The sequence below is a fragment of the Paroedura picta genome, chromosome 6 (assembly GCF_049243985.1).
Source record: "Paroedura picta isolate Pp20150507F chromosome 6, Ppicta_v3.0, whole genome shotgun sequence".
Taxonomy (NCBI): Eukaryota; Metazoa; Chordata; class Lepidosauria; order Squamata; family Gekkonidae; genus Paroedura; species Paroedura picta.
The window spans coordinates 6,340,356-6,367,132 of NC_135374.1; the positions used below are offsets into that span (position 1 = coordinate 6,340,356).

The window sequence follows — 26,777 nt, forward strand, 5'->3', positions numbered from 1 at the left end:
AAACTTCCGGAAGAAGTTCCTGACAGTGAGAGCGGTTCCTCAGTGGAACAGGCTTCCTCGGGAGGTGGTGGGTTGTCCATCTTTGGAGATTTTTAAGCAGAGGCTGGAGAGCCATCTGACAGATAGGCTGATTCTGGGAAGGCTCAAGGGGGTGGCAGGTGACCGTGGGTGAGCGATATGGATGTGAGTGTCCTGGCCAGTGCAGGAGGTTAGACCAGATGACCCAGGAGGTCCCTTCCAACTCTATGACTCTATGATTCTAAATTTCATCTAACATCAGGAAGAAGTTCCAGACAGTTAGAACGGTTTCTCAGTGGACCAGGCTTCCTTGGGAGGTGGTGGGTTCTCCATCGCTGGAAATTTTTAAACAGAGGCTGGAGAGCCATCTGACGGAGAGGCTGATTCTGTGAAGGCTCAAGGGGGTGGCAGGTGACAATGGATGAGCAATAGGGTTGTGAGTGTCCTGCATAGTGCAGGGGGTTGGACTAGATGACCCAGAAGGTCCCTTCAAACTATGATTCTATGAGTCCAATGGATAAACCAGGAATTCCCAACCAGGATTCCGGGAAACCCAGGGGTTCCGCGACCCTTCCCAGAAATCTGGATAGCCACTGACATCACTAGACTTTGCTGGAGCCCCCTTCCCCTGTTGCTCTACAAGCCCAGTTTTCTTCTTCACAATTAAAAGGCAAATGATTGAATGATTGATAAATTGATTGATTGATTGGCTGGCTCCCACTTCTCTGAAGGGACCTGGCACCACTTCCTGGGTTTTTCAAAGCTGACTTTCTACAAACACTTGGTGGAAGCCAGGAAAGCATGGGCAGGTGCCACGGGCCTTTCTACCATACATTCATGCTCGCAGGTGCTTAATGTACTGAATTCTGACAACAGATTCAGGCAGGTAGCCGTGCTGAGCTGCAACAAATGAAATAAGTATTTATTATGTAACGTGCACACAAAATTACAAAACTGAAAACGTTTGGGGGACTGAATATCGGACTGGAAGCAGGAATGTTTGCAAATTGCACAGTCTGATGTTCAGATTTACAATGTTTAATTTAATTTCACAGGTGTACACCATATAACAAATATTTGTTCTTTTATTTCATGGGTTGCAGCTTGACCCTCTTGGCAAGATTGGAATGTTTAATGTTGAGGTCGTTTCCCCCACTTTGTTGTTTGGGTAGCCGTGTTGGTCTGAAGCAGCAGAACAGAGTCTGGGGGCACCTTAAATGCCAGCGAAGTTTAATTCAAGGTATCAGGTTATGTTGTCTTGCACCCTTCTTCAGATGCTTGACAAATATATTTGGTTTATCATGCCTGATACTTACACTTGGATGTTGTTCTTTCTCCTCCAAATAATTTATAACCATGCCCAGACTACAGATTTCACTAGAACCTTAAGGGAAACAAGTGATACCCACTCTCTGGGCTTACCTACGCAGGTACCGGATGCCATCTGGATTCCATAGAATCATAGAGTGGGAAGGGGCCAGACAGGCCATCTAGTCCCATCCCCTCTCTTCAATACAGGATCAGCCTAAAGCGTCCAGAATAAAGACCCCCAGCGAGGGGGAGCTCCCCACCTCCTTAAGCAGCCCATTCCATGGCTGAACTAGACTCAGAGAATCCTAGAGTGGGAAGGGGCCTTCCAGGCCATCTAGCCCACCTCCTGCTCAGTGAGGGATCAGCCTCCAGCATCCAGGAAAAGGATCTGTCCAGTTGCTGCTTGAAGACCACCAGTGAGGGGGAGCTCCCCACCTCCTTAGGCAGCCCATTCCACGGCTGAACTGGACCCATAGAATCCTAGAGTGGGAAGGGGCCAAGCAGGCCATCTAGTCCCACCCCCTGCTCAGTTCAGGATCAGCCTCAAGCATCCAGGAGAAGGATCTGTCCAGCCGCTGCTTAAAGACCACCAGTGAGGGGGAGCTCACCCATTCCTTAGGCAACCCCTTTCATTACTGAACAAATCGGACTGTGACATCCCCCCCCCCGATATCTAGCTGATCCTGTTCTACATGTAGTTTAAACCTATGGCTGGGGGGATCCTCTCATCTGTCGCCAACAGGAGGCACTCCCTGCCGTCCTCCAAGTGACAACCTCTCAGATCCTTCAAGAGAGCCATCCTGTCCCCTCTCAACCTCCTCTTCTCCAGGCTGAACATTCCCAAGTCCCTCAGCCTTTCTTCGTAGAGCTTGGTCCCCAGACCCTCTGCACCCTCTCAATTTTGTCCACATCCTTTTTGAAGCGAAGACAGCCACATGACCACCATTCTCCTTACCTGAGTGTGTGAAGGAGGAAGGCCTTTCCTGCCATAGATCCCGACCAACGCAGACTTCCCTAGCGAGACGTTGAACTTCAGATGCACCGGATGGTCAATGAACACCTGAGATCGCCAGAACATCCCAGCAGGGATCTTTTGGGTAGTTCGCCTGCCGACATCAATCTCTCCGGTGTCTATAAAGCTGTCTTCCGGAAACAAACCGTTGGGCTTCCCTGCTGAGATACAGGAAAAGAAAAAGGTGGATGACTTGTCTGCAACCACGTGGGCCTGTGGGCTCTTCTGAGGCAGCCTCTGCAAATGGGTTTGGTGGAGATGATTGAGCTTCATCCTGGAACACAGGGACTTATTTTTCCATTCATAATATCAAAACTATAAAGTCAGAGAGGGAGTCCTCTGCTGGCTACTCTGACGCACTTTTATGTTACAAACAATCGGGACAGCGCAGCCAGGGATACAGGAACATGGGAGAAAATCTCCCATTCCCCACTCACCCCCCAGAACATTCTAAGTAAAGTATGCGACAGCTTTGATGGGACTAGCCAGACTCTTCATGGATGGCTCAGCATGTTCCGACTTGGAGACCGAAAGGAAGCATTTAGGTACAATATGTGATTGGATCATAAATCTGGTAAAGCAGGGTCTATGCCACAAATTCCTAAGTAATGTGGTTGGTTGTGGAAGTGCCAAAAGACTTGCTCTTCTCCCGGGGATGTTTTTTTTTTTAAATAGCGAACTGCCTGGAGCAATGAAAAGGTATTAAATCATGCAGGCAAAGCAAAAAAAAAAAAATCCCCCAGTCAAAACAGAAAACATACCTCTCTAAAGCCCCCCCCCCCGAAATCGGGAACGAGATTAATTTTTAAAAGATTTAAATTCCATAAGGCATGGCATTATAAAAAGCACTTTACATCTATGATTAGATGCATAGGAATTTCAATGCAGAAGTTTTACTTTGAAGAAATTAGCTAGCATTGCAGGCCCTTTAAAGCATGGAGAAATCGGACTGGCTACCTGGCTTGACTGACAGGCAGACTACAGTCGCATGTAAAGCGCGTTGCTCACTTGCCATTTCAAGCAGGCATGCGGAGTGCTAAGGAGCGCGAGAAGGCGGCAGACGAAAGTGAGAGAGTCAGAAGGTGAGGAATGGCCGGAGGTGCAATATTTTTTAGCGTTTTGAAGAAGAAGGAGTAGGAGGAGGGAGAGGAGGAGGGGGAGGAGGAGTTGGTTCTTATATGCCGCTTTTCTCTACCCGAAGGAGTCTCAAAGCGACTTACATTCTCCTTCCCATTCCTCTCCCCACAACAGACACCCTGTGGGGTGGGTGAGGCTGAGAGAGCCCTGATCTTACTGAAGAAGAAGAAGAAGGTTCTTATATGCTGCTTTTCTCTACCCAAAAGAGTCTCAATGTGGCTTACAGTCGCCTTCCCTTTCCTCTCCCCACAACAGACCCCCTGTGGGGTGGGTGAGGCTGAGGGAGCCCTGATATTCCTGCTCGGTCAGAACAGTTTTATCAGTGCCGTGGCGAGCCCAAGGTCACCCAGCTGGTTGCATGTGGAGGAGTGCAGAATCGAACCCAGCAGGCCAGATTAGAAGTCCGCACTCCTAACCACTGCACCAAACTGGCTCTCTGTAGCGTGCTGGCATAATGCTATTTTTTTCAATGTGCGGAACTGCCCAAAATTTTGAGATAGCCACTGCCACGGAAACCACCAAAATTCTAATAAGACTCATGATAGATTCCATGAATTGTAATGTGGAGAACAAAACAGCAGCCCTTGCTGGAATTCCCCTTTCTTTGCAACTGTTCAAATGACAGGAGTCTGGGCCTCCTTGATAGGGATGGGGTTCAGGGTGGGGGCCCAGTTTGTGGCATTAGGCTTGGGATAAACTGTGTGCCCGCCAAGGGTTATAGCCCATCCAATCAACAACTTTAGCCAAGCCATTCGTCTTCACTAACAAGACTGCTGGGAGCAACTTGCGTGTTTTGTTTTGTTTGATTTTATTGGACAGGAACGAAAGACATCAGGTTGTATCGAGCTAGCTTTTCTGCTGCTGAAAAAGGGAGATGGATATGCTGGGGACCATGAGGTTTTCGTGTACAAAGGCCATTTAAGACAGAGGGTGTGATATGGGGGAGAATTGAAGAAGAGTTGGTTCTTCTATGCCGCTTTTCTCTACCCGAAGGAGTCTCAAAGCGGCTTACATTCGCCTTCCCTTCCTCTCCCCACAACAGACACCCTGTGAGGCTGAGAGAGCCCTGATATTACTGAAGAAGAAGAAGAGTTGGTTTTTAGATGCCGCTTTTCTCTACCTGAAGGAGTCTCAAAGCGGCTTACAATCACCTTACTGTTGCTCTCCCCCCAACAGACACCTTGTGAGGTGGGTGAGCCCTGATATCACTGCTCGGTCAGAACAGCTTTATCAGTGCTGAGGGGAGCCCACGGTCACCCATCTGGCTACATGTGGAGGAGGAGCGGGGAATCAAACCCGGCTTGCCAGATTAGAAGTAGGCGCTCCTAACCACTACACCCAGATGGCTTCTGGATGAGGTTGAGAGAAAAAGATTGGCTGGGGACAGCCAATTCTCAGAGCCCATTTGACATAGACAAAGCATGCACGTAATTACAAAATGGGCTACAAGTACAATAAAAAGAAGGGGGTGGATCCTATGGGTCCATTCTGCTAACAGTGGCCCATGAAATCTGCCGCCGACTTGAGAGTGTCTTCAACAGAAGCCATTTGTGCATCAGTGAAGATTTTCCCCCCTTGAAGTAAGCATCAGTGTTATTAGAATGAATCCACGGATCCAACCCACAGTGTTCAAATGATGCTTGCCTGGTGGGACATTAGGGGTTTGACCAATCCCTGCTCCTTTTCAGGCCACCCTGCCTGTCTGCCTTGCGCGTTTGAAAACTGAGAATATACACCTATTAAATAAATAAGTACACATGATACCCGACGAACCTCGGGGTACAGCTAACCCCGCTTGCCGTTCCAGCAGTGTACCTTGGCTGTCCTCCAGTAGCTTTGGGTTTTCAAAGGGGCAATTAAAGCCCAGAGGCAACAAACTGAGTTTACCTTCTTAAGGAACTCAAATCCATTGGCTTTCTCCGCGCTTTCCTGAGTCGTGCAAGCACACTTGGGCATGTTTTACAGAAAAGAAAGAGAGGAACGGGAAAAAAAATACAAAAATGCTACAGCGCTCCGGAGGATAAACTGCTCACTGGAACTAATGCTACCTGGGTGAGAACTTTCTCTTCTCCTTTTCCACCCCTTTCCCTCTTCTTTTTAATAATGAGAATGGGATTTAGGGAATAAGGAATTAATAAACCTTCGCTATTCGCCGCCCCGCGATGCAGCCAAATTCCCTGACAGTGCTTCGTGCGGTGGCAACATCGTGAACGGGAGCCCGCTCCCCGGAGCCGTAAAATAAAATATTTTTATTATTCGGGATTGTAAAAGTCTACTTAAAACTTTTAACTGATCCCATCTGCTATCTACTTAGGGTAAAAACCTCGTTGCTCGTTTGTCTACGGAAATCTGAGCCAAAGAAAAGAAAAGGAAAGAAAAGAAAAGAAAAGGAGACTTTCAGATCTCTAGCCATAGTTTAGGCCAGGGGTGGGCAAACTGCGGCCCTCCAGATGTCCATGGACTACAATTCCCATGAGCCCCTGCCAGCAGGGGCTCATGGGAATTGTAGTCCATGGACATCTGGAGGGCCGCAGTTTGCTCACCCCTGTTTTAGGCAAAATATGTGACAAGGGACTAGGGACTAGGACAGGGGTCCCCCAAATGGTGCCCAGGGGTGCCATAGCTCCTCCTGACACCTATTCTGCTGCCCATCAAAACTTTTAAGAAAATAGGAGGGGTCAGGCGGAGCTTTTTGCCCAGCGAGGCTTCTGATTGGCAGTGCAGATTTCTTAAAACGTTGCTTTAGTAGCAGCTGCCATTGCAGTACAAGAATCTCCATTGCGTGACAACGTAAGCCTGGGATGGCTGTTTTGTGGCTGGCTCCATCTCCTCCGTCAGCCGTTCTGTACTGGTGCCAGCCCAGAATTCCAGAGGTGCTTGGAATCCCTAAATTCGATATTTGACAGTCCATCATGGCGCTAGAAGCAACTGCTTTGGGGTGGGGGGGGGGGAACCATCCCACCCAGCAGCGTTTCAGGAATTTCTGATAGCGGAATAAGATTTCAGCATTCCACTTATGCACTCAAAAGTAGAAGAAAGCTTGAGTCCAATCGCACCTTTAAGACCAACAAATTACAATTCAAGCTACATGCTTTTGCGCGCATGCGCTGAAGAAATGCGCAAGGACTTTTACCCACACTTCAAATTTCCTCTCCCCTTGAGTGATCCTGCTGTGCCAGGTGGGCATCAGCTGTGAGCAAGGCCAGGGGAACTAGGATTTGCGTCCGAGTTGTATTGTACATTTTGTTTTGTTTGTCTGCATTGTATTTTGTGTTCTTTCGTAAACAGTGTTGAGTCTCCAATGGGAAGAAACACAGCTTGGTGACGCGGTTAAGAGTGATGGTCTCTAATCCAGCGAACTGGATCTGATTCCCTGCTCCTTCACATGCAATCTGTTTGGGTGGCCTTAGGCGAGTTGCAGTTCTCTCAGAGCTCTCTCAGCCCTTCACCACCATCACCAGAACACAGGTTGCCTGTTGTGGGGAGAGGAAGGGAAGGCGATTGTAAGCTGCTTCGGAGACTCCATTGGATAGTAAAAAGTAGGATACAGAAAAAAAGAGCTCTTCTTAATTTTAAAAAACTAGGAACAAAGTAATTACTAGGGCCTTTGAAATGCACGTCAAATGCCCAGTTTTCTTCTGCCTGGGATAAGGTCAGGATAATATCAAAAACTCTTGGGGTGGGAGAGTGGCCAAATTATTATGAGAATCAAATTGATTTATTATTATTATTATTACTATTATTACTATTATTACTATTATTATTTAGACTTTTATTCCACCCTTTCTCAGCAAACACAGGGAGGACCACAATATATTTAAAATCACATTATCCTCTACTCTGTGCCTGGCCAGCAACTGTGGACACCCAAATTGCCAGGTTCATAGAGTCAAGCCTTGACTAAACTCACTTTTGTTGGCAGGGTGATGTCTCTGCTTTTTAGGATGCTGTCCAGATTTCCCATAGCTTTCCTCCCCAGGAGCAAGCGTCTTTTAATTTCTTTGCTGCAGTCCCCATCTGCAGTGATCTTGGAGCCCAGGAAAATAAAATCTCTCACTACCTCCATTTCTTCCCCATCTATTTGCCAGGAAAGCCGCTTTAATACTCTGCAATCAATTTATTTCCGATGCACAAAGTAATGCGATTCTGTTATAATCCTCTTTGCATATTTAAGGCGTTGGTTCAAAGGGGGTTAAACCCATGTGAAACAGTACAGGCCTAAATGAAGAAAATCTAGTGTATTTCTGTGTAATGGAATATGTGAACAAGGGCTTACCAATCACACCTCGGGTAGCCAGCTCTGGGGTGGGAAATAGGAAATTTGGAGGGGGGGGGGAATCCTGGGGACAGCAGGGTTTGGGGAGGGGAGGGACCTCCATGGGGTTATAAGGCCATCAAGTCCACCCCCCAGAGCAGCCATTTTCTCCAGGGGAACGGATCTTGATCCTCTGGAGATCAAGTGCAGTAGTGGGAGATCTCCAGGTGTACGGCCAGTTGGGTGCTCTGCTGGGCAAACACCCACCTAACGCCTCCCGTTTTCTCAAAGCACTCGGCCGGTGCCAAGAACGTTATAGGCGGGCATGGTGGTGTCCACGGGCACCATGTTGAGGACCCCTGAAATAGAGGAAGGCTTCCAACCTGGCTGAGAGCTCAGAATGCTGGGATGAAGGGGAGTTACGCCCACCTTTTAAGTCACCGCCTGCCTTGTTACTGTTTAATCTTTTCGGTAAGCCACCTTGAGGTTCTTGCTGAGGACAGGTAAGCATTATCTAAAGACAGTTTCTGGGGAAAGGGAGGGCTTGTATACATGTTTTTTTAAAAAAAATAAATAAAAGTAGAAGGAAGGAAGGATGAAGGTCACTCCGCATGGATGCAAAGGTCACGCGTAAGGCCTCCAAGGATGCTGGGATCTTGCCAGCCCCACGATTGTGCTCTTCACAAATGTCAAGTGATAATAATAGAATTCTCATAGGGATGATGAATAAAAAAGGCATCACCATACTATTACCTGGCTCAAGCGTCCAGAAAGGTCATCTGTGTACCCCTTGTCTTGTGAGTCCAGGGATCTCTCCTCTCTGATTTTGCCCACCCGCCCAGCCTCTGGCTGTTTCTCCCAACTCCTGCCTGGGATGGGTTTCGGTACACGCAGCAGGCTGTCTGGTTTCGCGTGATTGCTTTCTTGCTCTTGTTGGATGGGCATTTAATACAACAAGGATCTGATGCTCTGAAGATCTAGTTTATACCCTTGTTTGGCTCTAAATCAGAAACAGCTCAGTGGACTCTGCTCTGGTTCAGCCTCATTTAGAGTCCTGTGTTCAGTTTTGGGCACCCCAGTTGAAGAGGGATTTAGACAAACTGGAGCATGTCCAGAGGAGGGCAACAAGGACGGTGAGGGGTTTGGAGACCAAGATGTAGGAGGAAAGGTTGGGGGAGCTTGGTCTGTTTAGCCTGGAGAGGAGACGACTGAGAGGGGATTTGATAACCACCTTCAAGTATTTAAAAGGCTGCCATGTAGAAGATGGAGCAGAGTTGTTGTCTCTTGCCCCAGAAGGACTGACCAGAACCAATGGGATGAAATTACTGCAAAAGAAATTCCGTCTAAATATCCGGAAGAAGTTCCTGACAATTAGAGCGGTTTCTCAGTGGAACAGGCTTCCTCGGGAGGTGGTGGGTTCTCCATCTTTGGAGATTTTTAAAGGGGGGCTGAAGAGCCATCTGATGGAGAGGCTGATTCTGTGAAGATTCAAGGTGGTGGCAGGTTAAAGTGGATAAGCGAGAGGGTTGTGAGTGTCCTACATAGTGTAGGGGGGGGTTGGACTAGATGACCCAGGAGGTCCCTTCCAACTCTATGATTCTATGACTGCCGGTCCATTTCCAAGTTTTTCAGGGTTTGAGGAGCCTGGGAAGTGATGTCAGCTGGCCACGCCTCCATGCTAACATTGTTAACATGTTAACATTACCCTATGTTAACATTACTGGAAGTGACATCACCGCCCATGTTAACAGGCAGGCTTGAGGAGCTGTGAGAGGGGGTGGTGACAGGATGAAGTTTAAGGTGGGAGTAGGGGTGCAAGCTCTGCCCCCTCCCAGGGTCAAAACCCACAAGAAAATTCACTCACACTTGGGGGGGGGAGAGGGACAGCAATGGAAGCAGTTGTTTCCCTAGTTTGTCACTGAGTCCATTAAGGCAGGAGGGGAAACGCTGCGGGACCCCTCCAGCACTCCCACAGACCACTGGGCGTCCGTGGCCCCCTGGTTGGGAATTTTTACTCTAAGCACTGGGTGAAATGACATCCGGGTACATCCTTTGCCTCTCAAAACTGTGACCATATGGAGAACAGAGTCAATGTTTTATTTCAACTAGAACTTAAGTTTGGGATGCCTTGTTTACTTCAGAGGGGGACGAAAAACCTGTCTGCTTTATACCTAGAGCAAACTGTTGATTCATTGCCCAAGTGGGTAGTGATTGGATCAGTAATGAGAGTCGGGGCTTTACCTCTTGGAGGTATTTCTGACATGGGCTCCTCATTAGATGCCATCTCAGAAGTTGTCAAGCTGTCAAGTTTCCCCCCCCCCTGAGCAAAAAGCTGGTTGTATCTGGTTTTGAACAGCTGCGGTTGACTAATTCCAGTGAGCAATAATGCCTGTTAGCAACTTAAGGAAGTCTTATAAGACAGGGAGACCAACTCTTGACTGAGAAGAAGAAAAAGAAGGGAATTTCCAGCTATTAAATTGGTCTTACGACTCAAACTTAAGTGGAAGTCACAACTCAACTCTCTTTGTTCCTTAAATATAATCTTTAGGATGGGGTGGAGGGAGGTGATAGACCACTCCAAGGAATTCAACTATTCTCGTAATATTTGCCCACGAGTCAGGATCGCCAGTGATCGAAACCAGAATTTTTGAGATATCCGAATACCTAGCTTCAGTTCCAACGTTCGATCCTTGTAATGCCTGTGCTTAATTTCAGATGTCAATTTTGTTCAAAAATGCAAAGAGGAAAATCCAGCAGGAGATCTTGAACCAGAGTAACTGGTCAGAGGAAATAATAACATTTTCTAAGCCCTTGGCAACAGAAAGGAAAATTGGGGGAAGTTTCAGACACAGGACAAAAAAACCCACGCTCCAAGGTTGAGAAATCTTGAAAATCTAGTCAGCGCGTTTTTAAAATGGGACAGATTCCAAAGAAGGGATTCCGAAGACGGCCAATTACGGCTTGTGGCTCTTCCCTAAAGTTTTGATATTAGGTATAGAATCCAAACCACGACACCCCGCCCAATCCAAACCACAACACCCCGCTCCATTATATGTGACAACAGACAGAGTAAGCAAGAATTACGTCGCCCTGTAAAAGAAAGAACATGGAAGACAAGCAGTTTTCATTTGCATAACGATAGATGGGAGAAATGAAGCTGGAGGAATTTGGAATGTCGAAATATCCAGTGGAAATGCACGTGAAAGAGATATTTCCCGTTATGGATGGCTCCGGATGCATCGGGACGAGATGATGCACATTGGAAAAGAGACAGATGGAAACAGGAATGGACAACTACAGACTCTAGTATATGCGAGAGAGCAGGAAAGCGCCAGAGCGTGGCGATGTCGAAGGAGAAGAGTAGGTCTTCCTCAGAAGGCCAATGACATTATGGGAGGTGGATGTCTGGCGTTGCAGAGGCAGAGACAGAAGACTCACAACAAAAGGACAACACACCAAGCGTACCTTCTCCGGCTCCTTTGCCTTTCCTGTCAGGTAATTCTAACCCCGTGCCCCCTGAGGAGTATAAGGAGATGTCCGTTGGCACGGGCCAACTGCTGGCCGTGTCTTCCGTGATTTCGTACATCTGCCCGTCCATCGGCTGGAGGTGCCAGTTTAGGCCAAACAGGTGCATGGCTGTGGTGAGCAATGAGAAAAGTCATCTTTGGGGGGGGCTTTCACTTTCCGGCCGAGGAGAATCGCGAACGGTAACAGAACGGCGTTGACGAATACTCTCGTTCTACGAATACTCCCGGAGCGCCAACCCTGCGAAAACGGTTTGTGAAAACGGGTTTACAAGGCCTCGTAGGGTCTTGTAGGGTCAGACTGGGCAATTGCAAAAGGGTATCTCTCCCTCGGGCCCAACCGCAATCTGGAAGGATGAACGACCAGAACTGGACCATAAGGGAAAGTCAAACTAGCATCTGCCCCATAGCTGGAGGGTGGTATTACTTGGGACCAGAGCTTTCTTCAGACAAAAACTTCTGTTTGGGAAGGCTGAGTCCAAGGGGGTGACTATATGTTGTCTTATGGAAGCCAGGTCCCCCCAAATCCGCAATAAACCTATGGGTAGGCACATGAAAGAGACCAAGGTAAAGGTAAAGGTATCCCCTGTGCAAGCACCAGGTCATGTCTGACCCTTGGGGTGACGCCCTCCAGCGTTTTCATGGCAGATTCAATACGGGGTGGTTTGCCAGTGCCTTCCCCAGTCATTACCATTTACCCCCCAGCAAGCAAGCTGGGTCCTCATTTTACCGACCTCGCAAGGATGGAAGGCTGAGTCGACCTTGAGCCGGCTGCTGGGATCGAACTCCCAGCCTCATGGGCAGAGCTTCAGACTGCATGACGGCTGCCTTACCACTCTGCGCCACAAGAGGCTCTCTTGTGAAAGAGACCAAACAGGGCCCCAATTCCTGCGGCTGACTTCCCCCCCTGTTGGTATTATTTCTAGATAGGGAAGCCAACTTGGGAAGCAGGACATTCTGAAGTGACCGTGAGACCGGAGCGGGCAGATTTTGAAGGGAGATTTGGCGTGGGGAGGAATGGTTACTTCTGCCAATTGTTCGACTGCCTTCGGGATCTTTATGTTTGATTTTCAATATGCAGTCAGAAGTGAAGCTGCGTTAGCATTTGATATACATATATTTTTTAAAAATAATGTTTTGATTCTGTTTTGCTATGTTTCCCACAAGCATTTCACACAAACAGAACCGACGAAAACTGTTAAGGACGCCCACCGCTGAAACGTGCCTATTTCACAGACTTATTTTTAACCTCCTGCCTTTAATTGAAATGTTCATTTCTATTCCCTTTCAATTAGTGGTGTGGGGGGGGGGGAGCCAGCCGTATTTTGCCAAGAAGGCTACATATATTCTAATCTCACTGTCTTGGCTCTAGAAACGAACAAGAGTCCAGCAACACCTTAAGGACTGACAAAACAAATAGAAAAGGATGAGCTTTCTGGAGTCACTGCTTGCTTCTTCACATGTCTTCAGAAGAGAGAAGATACTTACCATGGATACTAACCATCACTTATTGCAGATGCTTGAGGCTGATCCTGCACTGAGCAGGGGGTTGGACTACATGGCTTCTATGGCCCCTTCCCACTCTAGGATTCTAAGTGACCCATGAAAGCTCCTCCCCTGCCACGAATTTTGTTAGTCTTTAAGGGTTTTTAAAGGTTGGTGCAGATTGGTAAGGCAGCAGGCATGCAGTCTGAAAGCTCTGCCCATGAGGCTGGGAGTTCGATCCCAGCAGCCGGCTCAAGGTTGACTCAGCCTTCCATCCTTCTGAGGTCGGTGAAATGAGTACCCAGCTTGCTGGGGGGTAAACGGTAATGACTGGGGAAGGCACTGGCAAACCACCCCGTATTGAGTCTGCCATGAAAACGCTGGAGGGCGTCACCCCAAGGGTCAGACATGACCCGGTGCTTGTACAGGGGAGACCTTGGCCTTTACCTTTTAAAGGTTCAAGGGGGTGGCAGGTGACAGTGGGTGAGCGAGAGGGCTGTGAGTGTCCTGCATAGTGCAGGGGGTTGGACTAGATGACCCAGGAGAACCCTTCCAACTCTATTATTCTATAATTCGAAGGGGCTACTGGACTCTTGTTCATTTCTGCTGCTATGGCAGACAAATTAACGTGGCTAGCCAGCCTTGAACATACTTTGCTTTCATTTTGTTTCAAAGATATCTCTATAAAATTGTCATAAAAGCAGCATTTGGGTGGAAAGAACAAACAATGACACATGTCCGAGAGATTCCACCAAAGCCCCACTGTAAACCATCTTCTCCCACCCTCTTCCCCAGTATCTCCAATTTCCAGCTAATTTCCAGGCAGTAGAGCCTTTTCTTTCTTTTTCTCAAATTCCACAAGAACTTACCCTCGGTAACAAAATGTACAGTCCATTCCTATGCAAAGCTACCCATTCACTTCAACGGACTTAATCGAGACCGGGGGGGGGGGGGAACTGCAGCTCTCCAAATGTCCATGGACTACAATGCCCATGAGCAGTGCTGTAGTCCATGGACATCTGGAGAGCCGCAGTTTGGCCATCCCAGATTTCTAGACTAACTCGGAACAGCAGTGCACGGCTAGTAAGTAGACGCTGGAAATTGCTAGCCCACGAGCGCAGACTTTAAACTCTGCTAATCGGTCAGGGAACCAAGACAGCCTCTGCAAAAGGCGTAAAAACAGCAACACTTTCCCCATTCCCAGAATATTCTTCATTGTTCACTATTAGAAGCTCTTTCACACATGCTAAATAACAGTTTTAGACCAGAAACCATGGCCCCATTCCGCTCACCTGGGATATAATGCCCATTCAACGAGCTTTTGCAGTTGGATTTACTTGTGCAGAGCAGAAAATCCACTTTGAAAGTGCGTTATCCAATGTGTGCGGAATGGGCGTCTTCCAAGTGGATCCTGCCATTGCACACAGCAGAATCCAGTTGTAAAGTGCGTTGAAAGTGGATTGGGATTGCGTCATCTAGTGCAGTGGTTCTCAACCCCCGGTCCGGAGACCGGTATCGGTCCATAGATCAGTCGGTACCGGGCCGCAGCTCCTCCTCGTCCTCCTCCCCAGCTGCTGCCTCAGGGGCTGCCCTGCCACTCTGCCGCCGGCTCACCTTTGGTGCTCTCCAGCAGCCACCATGCCTGGGGCTCCCCCTCGGCATGGCACTGCACAGCTGCTGCTGGCAGCACCCTCCAGTGGGTGGCGGAAAGTCAGGGGTGCCAGCAGGAAAGCAAGTGGAGCAGGGGCTCAGGCGGGTGGCGACGTCCCTCGGCAAAAAACTACACCCCCCCCCGGACCTCAGTAAAATTGTCAAGCGTTGACCGGTCCCCAGTGATAAAAAGGTTGGGGACCACTGATCTAGTGTGAGGAATTGCCCTCTGGGAGTCAGGTTGTACCACCCATAGTTCAATGGCTATTGGTTAGTTTGCAGCTTCCTCACATCCTCCTCCTTCTTCCAGCTCTCTGGATCCCAGCTCAGAAAGCACAAAAGAGGCTGGGTGAGGGGTCAAGCTTCCATAGTGGAACTGACCCAGCAGCGGACCTCAGATGATCCTGAGCCAACGTTTGGCCAACGACATAGAAGACCACAATGGAATGAACCACCTCCTGGCATCAGGTTCTTCCACGTTCCGACACCACTTCATTGTGACTTTTCACTACACCATTATAATACGGATAGGGGGTGTGGGTCAAGAAGTGGATGACATGCCTGTTTCTTATTTCAACATGGCTGCAAGAAACACAGGAAGTGATTGTGGAAGCCCCTCCCACATGAGCTTGAAGTCCCTGTGTTGTTCGTTAGTCCGTCTCGTGACTCAAAAAGTCTTTTGTGAAGCAAACACATGGGGACACGCAGTCTGCCCGTGCAGACTGCATTCGCTGGCAGGGGGCTCCTTGGAATTGTAGTCCATGGACATCTGGAGGGCCGCAGTTTGACTACCCCTGAATCACCTTTGTTGCAACTAGAAGGCATGGGGAATGTACTTCCCAGTTCTTCGAAGCTGAATCAACTGAGTCAGGAAGGACTGGAAGCTACATGGTTCTTGGGGGCAAAAGACTACCCAGGTTAGTAACTGACTCCAACACCATCAAGGGTACAATAGGAAAGTAGATAAGGATGCCAATCTCCAGGCGGGACCTGGGGATCTCCAAAACTAGAGCTCATCTCCAGACTGCAGAGATCAATTCCCCTGGAGAAATTGGCTGTTTTGGGGGGTGAAGTCTATGGCACTGTAGCTCCCCAGGACCCACGCTCAAATCTCCAGGAGTTTCCTAACATGAAGTTGGCAACTAAGCCCTCCACCTCCCACCCTGCTAGTGGCTAAGAGAAACCTGGCAACCCTAAGCTCAAATGAGTCGAAATGAAATAATTCATTTTATTCTAACCATTGAGCTAATCTTTAGCAGCCAACTGTGGCTGAACGGGGCAGCAGAATATAAATAAATAGAATAATTTTATTTATTTATTTATTTATTGGATTTATATACCGCCGCTTTTCTGAAGAACCCCTGGCGGTTCACAGAATAAAATGTTAAAATCCAGCAAAACCTCGTAAAAAACACCCCACTTTACAATAAACAACAAGCAGTGACAGCTTCTAGTCAATTTATCCCCTCCCATCTTGTTCAGCCGGAGGCCAAGTCGTCTTCCACTGGCAATGGGTACAGATCTACTAAACCGTGGGAAGGGGCCCTTGTTGAAATACCAGGGTTCTGCCTGGCCTCAACCATGGGCCTGGCGGAAGAGCTCCATCTTGCAGGCTCTGCGGAAAGCTGACAAATCCCGCAGGGCCCATAGCTCTCCCGGGAGCTCATTCCACCAGGTTGGGGCCACGACCTAATAGACCCTGGCCCAGGTTGGGGCCAGGCGAACATACTGGGGACCCGGGACAACCAGTAAATTCATAATCTGGTCCTAGCCCAAACGAGGCAGAAATTTACTGTTTTGAGCAGTCTGTCCCAAAGGCTTAGGATCATAGAATCATACAGGCCATCTAGTCCAACCCCCTGCTCAACGCAGGATCAGCCCAAAGCATCCTAAAGCATCCAAGAAAAGTGTGTATCCAACCTTTGCTTGAAGACTGCGAGTGAGGGGGAGCTCACCACCTCCTTAGGCAGCCTATTCCACTGCTGAACTAGAATCATAGAATCATAGAGTGGGAAGGGGCCATACAGGCCATCTAGTCCAACCCCCTGCTCAACGCAGGATCAGCCCAAAGCATCCTAAAGCATCCAAGAAAAGTGTGTATCCAACCTTTGCTTGAAGACTGCCAGTGAGGGGGAGCTCACCCCCTCCTTAGGCAGCCTATTCCACTGCTGAACTAGAATCATAGAATCATAGAGTTGGAAGGGGCCACACAGGCCATCTAGTCATAGAATCATAGAGTTGGAAGGGGCCATACAGGCCATCTAGTCCAACCCCCTGCTCAACGCAGGATCAGCCCAAAGCATCCTAAAGCATCCAAGAAAAGTGTGTATCCAACCTTTGCTTGAAGACGGCCAGTGAGGGGGAGCTCACCACCTCCTTAGGCAGCCTATTCCACTGCTGAACTAGAATCATAGAATCATAGAGTTGGAAGGGGCCATACAGGCCATCTAGTCCAACCCCTGCTCAACGCAGGATCAGCCCAAAGCATCCTAAAGCATCCAAGAAAAGTGTGTCTCCAACCTTTGCTTGAAGACGGCCAGTGAGGGGGAGCTCACCACCTCCTTAGGCAGCCTATTCCACTGCTGAACTAGAATCATAGAATCATAGAGTTGGAAGGGGCCATACAGGCCATCAACGCAGGATCAGCCCAAAGCATCCTAAAGCATCCAAGAAAAGTGTGTCTCCAACCTTTGCTTGAAGACGGCCAGTGAGTGGTAGCTCACCACCTCCTTAGGCAGCCTATTCCACTGCTGAACTAGAATCATAGAATCATAGAGCTGGAAGGGGCCACACAGGCCATCTAGTCATAGAATCATAGAGTTGGAAGGGGCCATACAGGCCATCTAGTCCAACCCCCTGCTCAACGCAGGATCAGCCCTAAGCATCCTAAAGCATCCAAGAAAAGTGTGTATCCAACCTTTGCTTGAAGACGGCCAGTGAGGGGGAGCTCACCCCCTCCTTAGGCAGCCTATTCCACTGCTGAACTAGAATCATAGAATCATAGAGTTGGAAGGGGCCATACAGGCCATCTAGTCCAACCCCCTGCTCAATGCAGGATCAGCCCAAAGCATCCTAAAGCATCCAAGAAAAGTGTGTATCCAACCTTTGCTTGAAGACTGCCAGTGAGGGGGAGCTCACCACCTCCTTAGGCAGCCTATTCCACTGCTGAACTAGAATCATAGAATCATAGAGTTGGAAGGGGCCATACAGGCCATCTAGTCCAACCCCCTACTCAACGCAGGATCAGCCCAAAGCATCCTAAAGCATCCAAGAAAAGTGTGTCTCCAACCTTTGCTTGAAGACTGCCAGTGACTCATCTCTACTTATCGGTCAGCCACGCAAAGCGAAAACCAAACTGATGGAGGACACCAATGGATAGCCTTCCTGAAGCATTACCCTTCGCTGCATGTTGGGGGAACGGACAGCCAAGGAGAGCTGAGCTTTGGTCTTAATGGGGTGCCAATTCCTCCCTAATAAGGTCAAGGAAGTACAGAGGCAGGTTAGAAAAGCCAGAGAGGAAGACCGCCTGGATTGGCTTGATGCCTGGTTGCAGCGTTCCGCAAAGATAAAAACAAGGCCCAACTCCATCCCAAGGACCCTTATGCCAATGTTTAAAAGCGAGGGGTGGGGAGGGGAATGCACAAATGGGCATGTTTATACGATTAGCCGTCACCTCCTAAAAGTACAGAAGGAAGCCAAAACAGCTTCCGCGTTCTTTGCTTTCTCTTCCTCAGTATAAACATTTCATATTAAATCACGATCCAACCTTCCCTTTGGGCTCTCCGCAGCGCTCGGATTTGCCGTTTGCCACACTCGAAATGGCATTTCTTGATCTTTGGGAGCACGCTCCCTCCCCCACCGGCGCATACCCCCTGTATTGCACAGCACATTCTGCAGAAAAGTGTACGGTGGCATTACCATCAAGTCCGCTCGACGTAATTAAGAGCAGAAAGGCATAAAGAGGAGAGCTCCGTTTTGTTTAGGAAATCGTGCCAGGATTTTCCGAGCGTTCCAGAAAGAATCTTAATGGAGCCGTGGGGGGGCGGGAGGGTGGGGGCCCTGTCCCCACGCTGCAAAAGGAACCTTGGGCTTTTGAGCTTTCGTAACCAAACAAATAAAACCCTTTCTTGAAACGGGACGGATGGTCTAGGTGCGGATTCGAATCAAGCTTCTCACATCTTTCAGCGGCTGTCATCCGGATCTCGCACCAAGACATGGTTTGAACTAAAGACTAGGACCCAAACCATAATTTGGAATTCCCCAGTGTAGAATGAGTGAGCCACGGTTCAGAGAAGCATGCCCATTTTTTCATTTTGTCCTCGTGATAAATTCATGCATTTATACATTTTCTTCCCTGTGTTACCACTTTATGAGGAATAAAAGCCTTAGGTAAAGGTAAAGGTATCCCCTGTGCAAGCATCAGGTCATGTCTGACCCTTAGGGTGATGCCTTCTAGCGTTTTCATGGCAGACTCAATACGGGGTGGTTTGCCAGTGCCTTCCCCAGTCATTACCATTTACCCCCCAGCAAGCTGGGTACTCATTTTACCCACCTCGGAAGGATGGAAGGCTGAGTCAACCTTGAGCCGACTGCTGGGATTGAACTCCCAGCCTCATGGGCAGAACTTCCAGACTGCTGCCTTACTACTCTGCGCCACAAGAGGCTCTAAAAGCCTTAGCTATGGTTCACCAATTCAGACAACCTCCTGAGCAAAACCTTGGTTTGCTTGCCGTGGTAATGCTTGCTTGAAATGTGGTTTGGCACAAAGGCGGAATCAAGTATTTTATTGATAGCTGACATATTGACCAGATATTTCTTATAGGAATAAACATCTTTAAAGGGGGATTAGACAGATACATGGAAATTAAGTCTATCAATGACCACTACCCATGGTGACCAACCATTCAGAGACAAGAATCTTTTCCAAGGCTGGAAATGAAGTGATGGGAAACATCTGACTTTCTGACTTCCTCCAAGTCAAGATACTTTTGAACGTGCATGATTTACCTGCGGGACCGCTTGGTTGCTTATGCCCTCCGCAGGGCTCTTTGCTCTGCAGGTATGAACTTACTGGTAGTCCCAGGCCCTCGGGACGCTCCCCTGGCCTTGACCCGGGCCAGGGCCTTTTCGGTTCTGGACCAAACCTGGTGGAATAAGCTCCCGGAAGAGCTACGGGCCCTGTCAGAGCTGTCAACTTTCCGCAGGGCCTGCAAGACAGAGTTCTTCAACCAGGCATACGGTTGAGGCCAGGGCGGGGCCGCTATTCAATCTGAGATTCCCCATGCCCATCGCGTCCATCTGTTAATAAATAGATTTGTCTCCCCACTCTCACCAGTAAGACAGTCAGAAGGTTGGCCCTGTCTGATCGAGGGGGGTGAGCTCAGTTAGTAGTTTTTTCACTTGCCGGCTTATTGCCTTTATTAATTGTAATTACGGGTATTTATGGGTTTTATTGTGTTTTTATTCTTTTATTGTGTAAACCGCCGTGAGCCCAATTGGGAACTTAATTAATTAAATGAGCCCGTTGAAAAGCTGGAATATACCCATATGTTTCGGGGCACCATGCTACCCAACATCCCTTTCTCTACTGCAGGGGTCCCCAACTTTTTTGACTCTTTGGGCACCTTCAAAAGGCTGGTGGATGCAACCACAAAATGGCGGCCAAAAGAGGCAGAGCCAACCATAAAGTGGCTGAAATAGGAGACTGAGCCAGCCACATAGACATAGGGGGCAAGAAGAATAATTTCTTAAAAGAAAACACACATGGAATGAAGATGGGCAAAAGACACTCAGCTTGGAAGAACGGTAGGGTAGAGGATGGTAGACTGAGTCCTTCATTCAGACACGATCATTCCACACCTGCAGGAGAATTGGAAGATGGGGGAACTTGTAAACATTGCTCCTCCCATGCAACTTAAATGGTTCAGTCCAGGTAAAGCGTTTTGCGGTGGATTTGGGTTGAGAGTATAAACCAGCCTCAAATACGCTGGATTTGAACACGCTACTCGCATTCGATATGCAAAAGAGAAGCTGGGGTTCCTGACACAGGGACAATTGTCTGGACAATTCTACAAGCTTCCAAACGGATGGGAAAGACACACCCGATTCACAACTCGATTTCTGAGGATTCAAAAGAAGGAAATTGCAGAGGTTTGGTAGTTCGATAATGAACTCAGGGTTACCAATTGTAGGTTGGAAAACTGTCGGAGATTTGAAGGGGTGGAACCAGAGAAGAAAAGGGTTTGAAGAGTGGGGGAACGCCAGTAAGGTGTAATGCCTAGGGTTGCTAGCTTCCAGTTTGCCCCCGGAGATCCCCAGCCATTATAGGTAAAGGTATCCCCTGTGCAAGCACCAGGTCATGTCTGACTCTTGGGGTGATGCCCTCTAGCGTTTTCATGGCAGACTCAATATGGGGTGGTTTGCCAGTGCCTTCCCAGTCATGACCGTTTACCCCCAGCAAGCTGGGTACTCATTTACCGACCTCGGAAGTATGGAAGGCTGAGTCGACCTTGATCCGGCTGCTGGGATTGAACTCCGAGCCTCATGGGCAGAGCTTCAAACAGCATGTCTGCTGCCTTACCACTCTGCGCCACAAGAGGCTCATCTACAGAGATGCATTTCCCTGGACAAAATGTCTACTTTGGTGGAGTCTAAGTGTCGTGGTGGAGGGCCTGCTAAGGAGGGCCTTCCGGCCTGCTGACTGCCTGCTAAGGAGCTCTGTCCTGGGCCTGCTAACAAGCTGGCCAGTCCCCGCCCGCCCCACTTGATCCAGCTGCGAGCTGCAGCCCAAAGCCACCTTAAGCAGCCTGGCCGGGGGACAGGGAAGGGGACCCTTTCAAGGCCCGTTCTTAGGAACGGGCTTTGAAGCTAGTATTATTATAATACACCAATGTACAGTATTGTTCGGTGATTATGACTGTCTTCGTGGTACTTTACAAAGACTATTTTGCACTTTTAGAAGCATTATTAACGACAGTTTCAGAGTAACGATTGCATCGCTCTCTTTTTCCTGCTGGGATTTTCCATTTACTGTTTTGTTTCAATTTATTCCCACCGAGAGACGTGGCAAACCTTTCTTGCAGTTATGAAATCCCACCTTTGCCTCAGTTTTCCTCTATGCGGTGCAAAACAGGGAAAATAGGAAGTACCTAGATGGATAGGTGAAAAGATTATTTTTGAAAAAAACGACACCCTCTAAAGTACTAATGGCGCCTAAAAGCAGACAGAGGCCTTTCAAAAAAAGGGAACAGACGCGTCGCATTCCCTGATGGTTGCGGTTCGGAACTCGAATCGGCCTGCATCAATTGGCGTCATTTCCTCGCCGTTTTTCCACGAGGCGAGCTGTACAGAATGGCACTCAGGACTCAAATGCCTTCTTAACTAGATTTTGCCCCCATCCCCACCTCACGGGTAACGCTCGATATATTTTCACCCGGCCACCGAAGGCTTCCCACAGCTCAGAAGAGCACTGTCCAATTATCAGCCATTAAAAATGTCCATCTCCTGTGGGAGCTCAAAACTCGTGCGCAGTTCCTTTTGGGAGTCCACATTTTGGCTAAATTTCTCAGAATTAACTGCAGAAATTTCTTAGTCCCTCAAACGTCCCTTTTCTGACCGCTGTCTCACTGAAGGGTTTAAAAGCAGAATTTCGGCATGCTTTCAAAAAAAATAATATTGTGGGTTTTCTTCACGCATGGGATTGTCTTCACCCGAACTGGAAAGTTGTGACAGGAAGGGAGACGCCATTTGGCGAAAATTATCAGTAGTAATTTATTTTGCACACTGTCCACCGTTTACGTTCCTCGAAGGGACGGTGTTAATAACCAGGGCTCCAATTATTGCTAATGGCACCCAGCACCCAGCGTTCTCTTCCCTCAGTAATGAGCCTTTTCCTTTTCAGAGCTAGTTCATTAATAATAATGTTTTTAAAATCTAAATTTTGACGTCTCTTGTTGCGTTTACCGCACCGTGTCCTGGCCTCTCTGTTTTATCCATCTCGCTGGGGTGAGAGATGTCTGTAGATGGAATAGGTTGCTTCAGAGGGTGGTGGAGTCTCCTGGCTTTTAGGAAGAGACTGGATGAGTCCCTGTCAGGACGGTGTGATTTTTAAGACCCCGAGAAGATGGGGGGCTGGACTGGATGGCCCTCGGTGTTCTCTTCCAGCTATGCGTGGTTCTGATTCTGAAATTTAGATCTCAGAGGCTTATAGGGGATGAAATGTGAGGTTAGGATCAAGATGATTTCCAGTGAGTAGCAATTATTACAGCTTAAACCAGCCCTTGGTGTCTGTTGTGGGGAGAGGAAAGGGAAGGCGACTGGAAGCCGCTTTGAGACTCCTTCGGGTAGAGAAAAGCAGCATGTAAGAACCAACTCTTCTTCTTCGTCAGTAGTATCAGGGCTCTCTCAGCCTCACCCACCTCAAAAAGGTGTCTGTTGTGGGGAGAGGAAAGGGAAGGTGAATGTAAGCCGCTTTGAGACTCCTTTGGGTAGAGAAAAGCGGCATCTAAGAACCAACTCTTCCTCTTCTTCAGTATTATCAGGGCTCTCAGCCTCCCCTCCCTCACAGCGTGTCTGTTGTGAGGAGAGGAAAGGGAAGGCAATTTTAAGCCACTTTGAGACTCCTTCGGGTAGAGAAAAGTGGCATCTAAGAACCAACTCTTCTTCTTCTTCTTCTTCTTCTTCTTCTTCTTCTTCTTCTTCTTCTTCTTCTTCTTCTTCTTCTTCTTCTTCTTCTTCTTCTTCTTCTTCTTCTTCTTCTTCTTCTTCTTCTTCTTCTTCTTCTTCTTCTTCTTCTTCTTCTTCTTCTTCTTCTTCTTCTTCTTCTTCTTCTTCTTCTTCTTCTTCTTCTTCTTCTTCTTCTTCTTCTTCTTCTTCTGTTCCCATATCACTTTATTGAAAACTGGGCCAACAATGAATAGCGTCCGGTTGAGCGTGGCAACGTGAAAATCTTCACCATCTCCTTGAATTCTTTTTGCGTCACCAACTAGCAACACGCAACAGAGCAAAAAGACACCCAGAAGATGCTAGTCAGCAAAGTTAAGAGAAGAGAACGGGAGAAAGAAGGGGGAAGGAGGGGGGGAACAAAGGGTAGGGGATTCTGACATCCGAAGCACAACGGACTCTCCTTAGGACAGGTTGATGGAGAGAGGGAACCGGCTAAGACAGGCTACGATGATTGTGATAAATCACCATGAGCAGGAAAGCTACGGCATTGCTTAGCTAAGTGTGAGAGACCCCTGGCTGGTGGGGCGGGGAGACAAAAACTCACAGGAGTCAGCAAGAAGAGGGGGAAAAAAAAAAGATAAAGATTTCGTTTAAAAGATCCCTGACCCAAGTCGGGCATTCATTGACGGGTCTTTTACAAGCCTGTTGATCGGCCCGAGCCGAGCTGAGTAAAGGAAATGTAATAAATAAACCAAACTCATCAATTACAGAGTTTTAATTTAAGACCGGAGTTGGAAGCCCTGGGGCTGAAGATGCTAATTGCTTTCTAAGCTGGGGCTCCAGAAAGGAGGAATTCTCAATTGGCAGTCTTTGTCAAAAACTTCTTGTTTAACCCTGGTGTGTGTGCGTGGGGGGGGGGGGGAGTATTCCAAGCAGAGGTTTTTGTCCTCCATTCTGAGAGATTGATCTTTAATTGAGGCCAATATCCAACTCTGGGCAATTTCTCTTCAATTAGGTAAATGCTTGTGTGTGCAGACCAGCCTTTCTGAACATTTTCACCAATGAGAAACCCCCTGAAATATTCTTGTGATGGCACAATCATGCAGAATATGGTTGGGAAGCAAAGCTGTGGACATACCCCTCCCCACGCCCACCAGGGAGGGATGGGGGGTGACATAACCAAATGGTCATATCACCATGTTTAACAAATTTTAAAAATATATCAAAATTTAATTAACACCCACCTCTTTCAGGGCCATCAAGGAACCCTGGTTGAGAAAGCCTGGTGTAGATTACACTAAGGAAAGTGGCTTGGTTTTGCCCGTCTTTGGGGAAGAACAGCTTCAGGACAACTAAATTGGGATTGCCAACCTCCAGGTGGTGGCTGGAGGTCTCTTGGGATTACAACTGATCCCTGAGTGACGGAGATTGGTTCACCTGGAGAAACCTGGAGACAACTGAGAGGGGATCTGATAACCATCTTCAAGTATTCAAAAGGCTGCCATGTGGAGGAATGGAGCAAAGTTGTTCTCTCTTGCCCCGGAGGGACGGACCAGAACTAATGGGATGAAATTAATTCAAAAGAAATTCCGTCTAAACATCCGGAAGAAGTTTCTGACACTCAGGGCCATTTCGCACGGCTTCAAAATAGCACAATGGTTACTAATTGAAAACGCTACTAATTTGGAATAACGCACGACGTCGTAGACAATCTGCAACACTCCTGAAACCGACCCGCAAAAAGTGCTTCGTTGTAGCGCTTTCAGGGGAATCCCAAAAAGTGGATTCACCCTCCGGAAAGCGATACAGTCCTGCAACCAATCTGCAACACTAGCGAAAAAGACCTGTGCGTTAACATTGTTGCGGTTTCTTCAAAGTCCCTCCTCCTGAGCCTGTCCTCCAAACTTCCGGCAAAGCGATCGCCATTTTTTTTTCTCCGAGCGAGCGGGGATAAACGCACCAGCAAGCCTCTTTCTGTTTAGAGGCTTCCCTGGCTTCAGTCCTTCACCTTTAGTCACTAAGCACAAACCACAGAAAAGCCCGTTTGCTGATGTATTTTCCCATTAATTTTTACACATTAATTCAGCCGAAAATCGGGCCCGTGAGAGGGGGGGGGGATTTTTTTTTTCACTCGGGGGGAGCGTGGCAACGATCAAACGACAGCTCAAACACACCAGAAAGCTGTATGGGTCTCTCCGTTGCAACAAATCTACCCAGATTCGTTGCAATGGGTCTGTTTTTTTTTTTTTAAAAAAAAAGCTTTCTTAAAGGGAAAGGGGCTGTTTGGGAGCATGCTAACGGCTGCCCATTGGCTGCTTGACGGCCAGGGGCGGGACGAGCTTGGCAATAGCGCTTCCTTTCTAGCGATTTCTGCCGAGACCGGAAGCCTGTGGGAAACGCTAAAAAACGCAACTGATTCCACTACAAAGCCAGGTATGCAAAACGACGAATTCCACTATTTTAAATTGCGATTTTTCATTCAGTGACCAATTTGCAACAAAGATCCCCGTGCGAAAAGGCCCTCAGAGTGGTTCCTCAGGGTAACAGGCTTCCTCGGGAGGTGGTGGCTTCTCCATCTTTGAAAATTTTTAAACAGAGGCTGGAGAGCCATCTGACGGAGAGGCTGATTCTGTGAAGGTTCAAGGGGGTGGCAGGTGACAGTGGATGAGACCAGTTCCCCTGGAGAAAACGTCTGCTTTTGGGGGAGGACTCCATATCAGCTGAAGTCCCTGTCCTCCTCAGCCTCCATCTCCAAATCTCCAGGAGTTTCCCAACCTAAATTTGGCAGTACCGCCTCTCCATTCTGCCACTGGCGGCTGGAGAGGACCTGGAGACCTTATCTGCACACCAGGAAAAGTTTAACAGGCTTTTTGGTTTGCAAAAGGATCCAGCTAGTGAATTGCGTGCAACCTCAGCCAGAAGAAACCAGAATATACGAGTGAAATACATGAGATCAGTTGAAACCTATTCAGGGGCTGTTTTACTGCTACAGCAAAAGGGCCTCATGGACCCTTCAGCAGAGCTCTCAATTGGAGGGCTCAGATCCAGGACGGAAGCTGCGCGTCGACAGAAAATGTCCAAAGTGGACCAGTCACATCCTTAAAAGGCTAACTTTCTCCCATTGGGATAGATTCAAATGAGTAGCCGTGTTGGTCCGAAGCAGCACAATAAAATCAGAGTCCAGTGGCACCTTTAAGACCAACAAAGATTTATTCAAGGCGTGAGCTTTCGAGTGCCTTGCACTCGAAAGCTCACGCCTTGAATAAATCTTTGTTGGTCTTAAAGGTGTCACTGGACTCTGATTTCTCCGATCGATCAGGGAACAAGCAAACCCCCCTCCCTCTTTCAGTGACTCTCAGTTTCCAGGGCCCCCTAGCCGAAAATACCAAGCCTGCCACGGGATGGTATTAATCCATTTTGGCTGCAGCGGCACAAGCAGGGGCTATAAATTCGCCACCCTGAGGCAGGCAAAGGGCCAAATGCTTTGACTTGCTCCTTTGCCAACTGAAATCACCACTCCTGACCGTGAATGCTTCTGACTAAAAAGCCCTGAAGACTTTTAAATGCAGCTGGCGTGTGCCAACTTTTCTATAGGCCTCCCTGGGTGTGTTTATAAACCGGGCTTGATCCGCAGAAATGATCAGGTGACGCTTTTCCTACCAGAAGGGGAAAAAAAAAGAGACCATCTGCTAACTCCTGAACTACCAGGCCCCAACTTGAG

The 26,777-nt window shown here is 48.2% G+C and overlaps 1 protein-coding gene across 14 annotated transcripts in view; it reads right to left on the reverse strand.

The window, feature by feature from the left end:
• The window catches only part of TENM4 (teneurin transmembrane protein 4), a 1,513,397-nt gene that overhangs the window by 172,988 nt on the left and 1,313,632 nt on the right, over positions 1-26,777 (reverse strand). For 10 of the 14 annotated variants that reach the window (XM_077341303.1, XM_077341304.1, XM_077341305.1 and 7 more), the window contains 2 exons: positions 11,199-11,369; positions 2,285-2,502 (listed from right to left, as the gene is read on the reverse strand). In XM_077341303.1, the coding sequence (XP_077197418.1) occupies positions 2,285-2,502; positions 11,199-11,369 (389 nt within the window). The remainder of the gene's footprint in view (positions 1-2,284; positions 2,503-11,198; positions 11,370-26,777) is intronic. The other 4 variants (XM_077341316.1, XM_077341313.1, XM_077341307.1 and 1 more) reach the window with 2 other exon arrangements.